A 6,391-nucleotide genomic window follows, 5' to 3' on the forward strand; every position below is an offset into this window, starting at 1 on the left:
AAAGACAAATCTTATTGTGCTAACGTATATCAATAGCCTTGACCAGAGTAACAATTTCGATACACCGTATGCTTAAGTAACTTAATGCTCAGAATAACGTAACACAATTGAGAGCATTAAAACAAATCATATACCGTATTAAGACACCTTTCTAAAGATTGAAAGTATCGAGAGTGGATCGGTTCGTTGAACAATCTCTAGGTCACTGTGACTTAGATGCCGGCCGGACACACAAGAGATTCGTTTATCCCGTCCTTGAGGCTTTAAGTTGTGATGCTTTTTTTTGATGGATCCGGAAGCAATCCAATGTCAAGACACTATCGTTCTTAAATAAAGAAAATAGAATTATATGGGATTAATTCTACAAAAAATGAAAAATATAGAAAAAAAAGATGAGGAGTATATATAACCACTGGGAGTCAAAATACTCCGTTTGATAATTTTAAGTAGTGTGATTATTGATATCACAAAAGAAATGGAAAAGCAATCGGTGCGGTTTTTCCTAGACCTTGAAAAAAAGCAGTATGAACTCTTGAATAAAGGCTTTGTCCCTTTTGTATAAAAGGACCTGACACTCTCTCGAAGAAATATCAGTCGCACCTAGAGACAGACGCCCATCGCTCAGAATATCAGTCGAACCAAGACGCTCAATTCTCAGAAATCATGGATTTTCAGGTGAGACTCATTCATGTATTCGAAACTTTGAAATTAATTTTCTTCAGTTTTTATCGTATAATAGATACATACTCCAACCCCCCCCCCCTTTCCCTATAAATTATTGATTCCTTTTAGAGATAATACTACGATACACAATTTAACTCTAGTTGTCTTATAATTGGTAGTTTTTACTACAAGAACTGAAGTTTTAAATCTTGAAGATGATTTCTGAAAGTCAATATTGTATTTTATTCTACATTACTTTCACAAATTTACCGAATTTAAATTCCACTATTCTGGCAAACTCTACAGTCAGAAGAAAAAAAAATTCAACGTAAACGCTTTGAGAATAAAAAATTTAGCTCTCTCTCTCATATAATTACTGTCTCTCGTATTCTATAGAAATTTTGTTAAAAATGCTAAATACTTATAACCAATTTGGAAAAGTTAAAGTGTAATTTAATTAGTCAAATTCTCTTTCTATACGATAATGTTTAAAGTTTGTTTCTTGGAGATTGTGTTTCTTGAAACAAAAATTAACCACTTTACGATCAAGGGCGTAATATTTCGTCCGAACGCCAGTGGAAGGAATTCAAACGAGTCTATCTGTTTTCCTTCCTCTCTTTTCTCATCTCCACGAATATTTGTTGCAACCCTATAAAGAGTAGTTATTTCTATCTCCGTGATTGATATGAGGAGGAAAAACTTCTATTCTAAGGTTAAATAGGTTGTACTATATACATGTACATAAGAGGGAAAAGGAAACAGGTAGGTGAGGGTTAAAAGTGAAATATACTTCATACCTATTGTCTCTTATCTGTAAATATTATAGATAAGAGAGAGTATAGTAATATAATGTTTTCCTTTCAACTCTGGTTTTTTTTCTTTTCTTATTTTTCTACTTTTTTCCTTCTTTTTTCTAACATGACATTACGTTAGAACAAAGTTATCAAATCAATCCACCAATCGCTTGTGAACGAAGCGGTTAAAATTTAAACGCCACAAGCCTTTAAAATTAAGTTTTGGAGCATATATGTGTGGAGGCAAATAGGCCAATAAATGACTTAAATCGAAATTCATACGATTATAATCATTGAAAATTTAATGGGAACGTTTATTTATCTAATAAATAAAAATAATTTAATGACTCGACCTAATAGCTCCGAATCGACATCATCTACTGACAGCGATGCTGCCGTAAGTATAAATGCAGTAGAACCTCGCTATAATTGACCCCCACTAACGGACTTCGCTTGTAACGGACAGCTTAAAAAATTGCAAAAATTTTAAAATTTTTATCTGTTGAGTTTGAAACTCGTATTAAACATTAAAAAAAAAAAACCATTAACTCGTTTGAAAAGCATCTCCAAGCAAGCAATTAAGCATCGATCATTGTTTTGTTTTGCGTAAACCTTGATGCGCTGCATCACTCCTACCACTCACCAACTAGAAAAATTAAGATTAATGCAAGTACGTTCCTGTACACATCTTTTTCAATTCGAATTATGTTGTAAAGCACTTGTTATAGCTAATTACTTTCATTGATGTACACCCCATGTAGCATTACGCTCCAATAAGAATTATTTGTTATAAACCTGACTTTTTTTTCATTATGACAGACAACCTTCAGCCCGTATTATATAGTCCGTTATAACAAGCTTCCAATGTGTATTTTTATTCATTTCTCATTTATTATTATTATTTTTTTAAGCTTCGTTATCTCCTTCAGAGGGGAAGCGGGTGTGTCCGGTCCTTCAATATACTTTTATTTTACACGAACTTGCAAATATTCGTGATGTTTGATAATTTCGTAAATGTTAGAATCATTTCAATTATCACTACAAAGTATACTAAAACTATTTCTATCAAATTATAGTGGTACCTCGACTTTCATTACTTTTCATTATAACTGTCCAGGCAGAGGCGTACCCAGGGGGGGGGTGCTCAGGGACCCCATGCCTCCCACAAGCCGACCAAAAATTATAAAAGCAATGTAATATTTCGGTGGAAAAAGTTGAAATATCGAAAAAAAAATACCTTTGATATGCTACATTAACGAATTTCTGTTAATTTAAATGGTTTTTGAAGGGTGGTATATAACTCGAAATTTCTCGGGAAAAACATTTTTATGCCCCCTTCAAAGGTCGATCCTGCGTACGCCTCTGTATTGAAGGCATCTTTTTTCACTGATAATGCCCTTCGTAGAGTGAGTAGAAGAGAGGTAATTGTAAAAGACATATTTACTTGATTCTTTCTAATTTAATTAATTTTTTCGATGTGATTTGCAATATCTTTGACGGGTCAAAATTTTCTTTCTAAACGCGACGTCCAAAGCTTTCAAGAGTGTGTAAAGAAAGTGTGGCTAATTGAAAAAATCAAATCTCATTCTAAGGAAGAAACGACGTAATGTGGAATGGCGTAAGTCAGGTTATTATAATCAGGTAAAAAAAAAAATAACTTGAAAAAACGGAGGCTGTCTTACTGAATACAAGTAATTAAAGTTAAAAATCAGAAAGTAAATATTTATCGTTATACGGAAAATAAAAAATAAACCCTATTCATCGGTTATTGTGTATATATAAAAAATTTTGTGATGGAGCTTATAGCGGTAATACATATCATAGCTACAAATATTCTACTCGTAGTATAGACTTCCCATCCTATTAGCTAGTTCAAGGTTATACGTTACATCGATTCAGTTTTTATCTCTGGTTGATTTCATGGCCTGTAGTATGATCTCTTTAGTTGAGATTATTATCACAGATGATTGCTTGTGACCATCCGACCGCGCATTGTTTTCCTCAAAAAAAAGAATGCATTCCAAAAAAACACATAAAAATACATTCTATTTTGCTCTCATTCTTCGATTAATGAAAAAAAAAAGATAAAAATCCAATTTCCTTAAAGAATGGGATTTCTCCCGTCATATTTTTTTCCCACTTACTTATCGATGTTATGGTGGATGAAAATCGCACATAAAGGCGGGGAAAGAGCTTTTTTCTAATGCGAAATGAAAATTTTATTCTATTTAAATTAAAATCAAATGCGTGCTTCTCTTTTAATTAATTCATGTTTATAAAATACTTGCAAGTGTTAGCGTGCACTGAGATAAACGAAAAACTTTTCAACTTATTCATTCTTTCAAATGAATGTTCGATACAGTTTCTAAAAAACTATTTTTGCCTAAAATTGAAGTTAACGTGCTCAGAGCTGTCTGCAGCAGTAACTACTACTACTTACTTAACCAAAATACCGAACCCAATCCCGGTCTCCCGTCAGTACGGTAGGATACTGACTGCAACCTAATGTACATGTACCTCGTGGAAATTTCTAACGAAATGGTATATGCAGCAACGAGTTGTGTACGTGTATTTGAGTCGCCCCAACCAATTTATGCTGTCAAAGTTATGCTCTCTTGTTTCGTGTGGCACTTGTGCTGCCATCCCACTTCCATGATCTGAAGTAAGAAATGACAAATGCCTGAATTTTCATGTTATTTAAGTGCCGTCGACTCTCGTTACAACGATTGTCCGTTATAACGACCAGTACGAGAGGTCCCAAATATTTTCCTTTTTCAGCCATGATATTATTTTTTATCCGATTCAATGACCGGTAAATTTCATTCGATCCATTACAACGACCGAACTCAGCTCGGTACCCTGCTTTTTATTGTAGGTTTTGCGAAAAATGGACAAAATCCGTCATTCAATGGGCTTGATCTTGAATATTGATGCTCGTAGAAAGAAGGGTATGAAACATAGATGGTTAAAAGATTTTTACTCTACGGAAAGCCCGTTGATAAACTAACACCGTCTAGACACTTTTGCTTACGATTCTATTTCATTTTCTCACGTGGTTGGCTCACTTCCCACGGGATTGATTTCTTGTCTTATTCTAAATTTCATTGCACAAATTCTCAATGGGAGAATGTGCAAGCAAGGAAACTTATTACTGTTATTTTGTTGCATCTAGTGAAAAATAAGTGTAGTTTTATACAGTGTTTCCCCAAGTACAATGTTCATTCTGTGTTATGTGTTATGTATTTAATTTTTATCCTCAGCCAAATACATTTTCATTGCGACATTTTTACAAAATGAAAGAATTTTTTCGTCAATATTATATACAATTTTCTGGAGAAGCTAAATGTAATCATTTTTTTAAACGTTCGATACATATAGCGACCTCCCAATTTAACGTCCGTTTTCCGTGGAACGAAATGGGGTCGTTATAACAAACGTAGCCTGCATTATATTGAAGGTCTGCCTGCTCTCTACGGAGAGACTTTTTTTTAAATGGGTTGAATTATGAAGAGGCAAAAACGAGGTTCGACTGTATGACGTTTTTCACGATCACTCGCTTAGCCCCTTAACCCTTTGATGTTGGACTGACACCATTGTTGTCACTAAATCTGTGAGATTCACGACCAAAAATTGATCATATAATCAAAAGAAATGCATATCATAAGATATATTGATATAAAACTCCATCAACTATTAATGTCGAACTGGTGAAGGCTACCCAATCCCTAAACTTTGGAAAGAGATCATAAAAAAAAATCTAGCGTTAATCTCTCAGATTCATCGGAGTATCAACGACCAAGAATCTTGGTTTTCCAAGAAATGCGTTAATAAAATAACGCAAATGAAAGAAATTCATTCCACCTCTATTTCTTCCCTCATGTCTTTTCTCATCATAGGAAGCTTCATTGTAACCCTATGAATTAAGAGATTGGTGGTTTTTTTTTCTTCCCAGTTCTTTCTATATTATTTTAGTGGTTGTTTTTCTTCCACATATAATGTGGGGAACACATTATATACGTTCTCACGAAAGAGAAATCTACTTCACTCATTTTCCCCACTTCTATTTCTAACATGAGAACAAGGGAACCAGTTTTTTAAGATTCATCGTCGATACTTCCTTCAAATACAGATCGCCCAAAACTTGCTGCCAAAAGCCTGCACATGAAGGGGTTAAGGATTAATATGCAATTACTTTCACCATGCAATGCTGCTATGTAGTAACACTCGATATGGTTTTCGTTCTCTTCCAGATGCGTTTCGCCTTGTTGATGCTGCTCGCTGTCTCTACGACACTAGCGATAGATTACGACCGTAAAAAGGTACTTCACCACGAAGATGATATCGTCGAGAAGAGGCTTCCACCGGGAATGGGATACATACCTATAATGGATCCGGCCATGATACCCATGATGACGCATATGATGGACTCATCTAGACCTCGCGTCGGTATATACATACCAACAGAATTTCAATACCCGTTGTCTCTCCGGGGAAGGAGTCATCGCCACCACGATACTCATGGCTACAAAGATGACGACTGATCATTCTTTGTTATGACCATACAATACACCCGTCTCTAGATTTTTTTTTTTATAGATAAAGTTTTTTCTACATAGCTTATTTTTATTTGATATCAATAAAATGTTTTTCTCAAAACTGTAGCATTATTTATTTTGTTTTGTTTTTAAATCTCTAATAAATTCGAAACTTATTTCAAGGAATATCTAAGGGGATCATAAAACGCTTTCTCGTCATTTTCTGAAGAAATACTGTTTTCAAATGTGTGTATTCCGTGTCCAATAAGAAAACCATCTATACAGGGTGATTAAAAACTCAAAACACACAAAAGAAAAGGTGTAGAAAACACAAAAACCAAACAGATTCACATAGGAATGTGTGATCGGAAACCCCAACCTAATCAGCTGGAGGATAAT

General features: G+C 34.4%; 1 protein-coding gene across 1 annotated transcript; it reads left to right on the forward strand.

Annotated features, from left to right (window-relative positions):
- Positions 1–588: 588 nt before the first annotated feature.
- Positions 589–6,113, forward strand: LOC149083435 (uncharacterized). The gene is made up of 2 exons (XM_089236937.1): positions 589–675; positions 5,708–6,113. The coding sequence occupies exons 1-2, from the start codon at positions 664–666 to the stop codon at positions 5,996–5,998; spliced, it is 303 nt and encodes a 100-aa protein (XP_089093063.1). The 5' UTR covers positions 589–663; the 3' UTR covers positions 5,999–6,113.
- Positions 6,114–6,391: the final 278 nt, after the last annotated feature.

The sequence above is a fragment of the Pholcus phalangioides genome, unplaced genomic scaffold (assembly GCF_987345545.1).
Source record: "Pholcus phalangioides strain wild (caught in Gottingen) unplaced genomic scaffold, Ppha-v1.0 ptg000009l_1, whole genome shotgun sequence".
Classification (NCBI taxonomy): Eukaryota; Metazoa; Arthropoda; class Arachnida; order Araneae; family Pholcidae; genus Pholcus; species Pholcus phalangioides.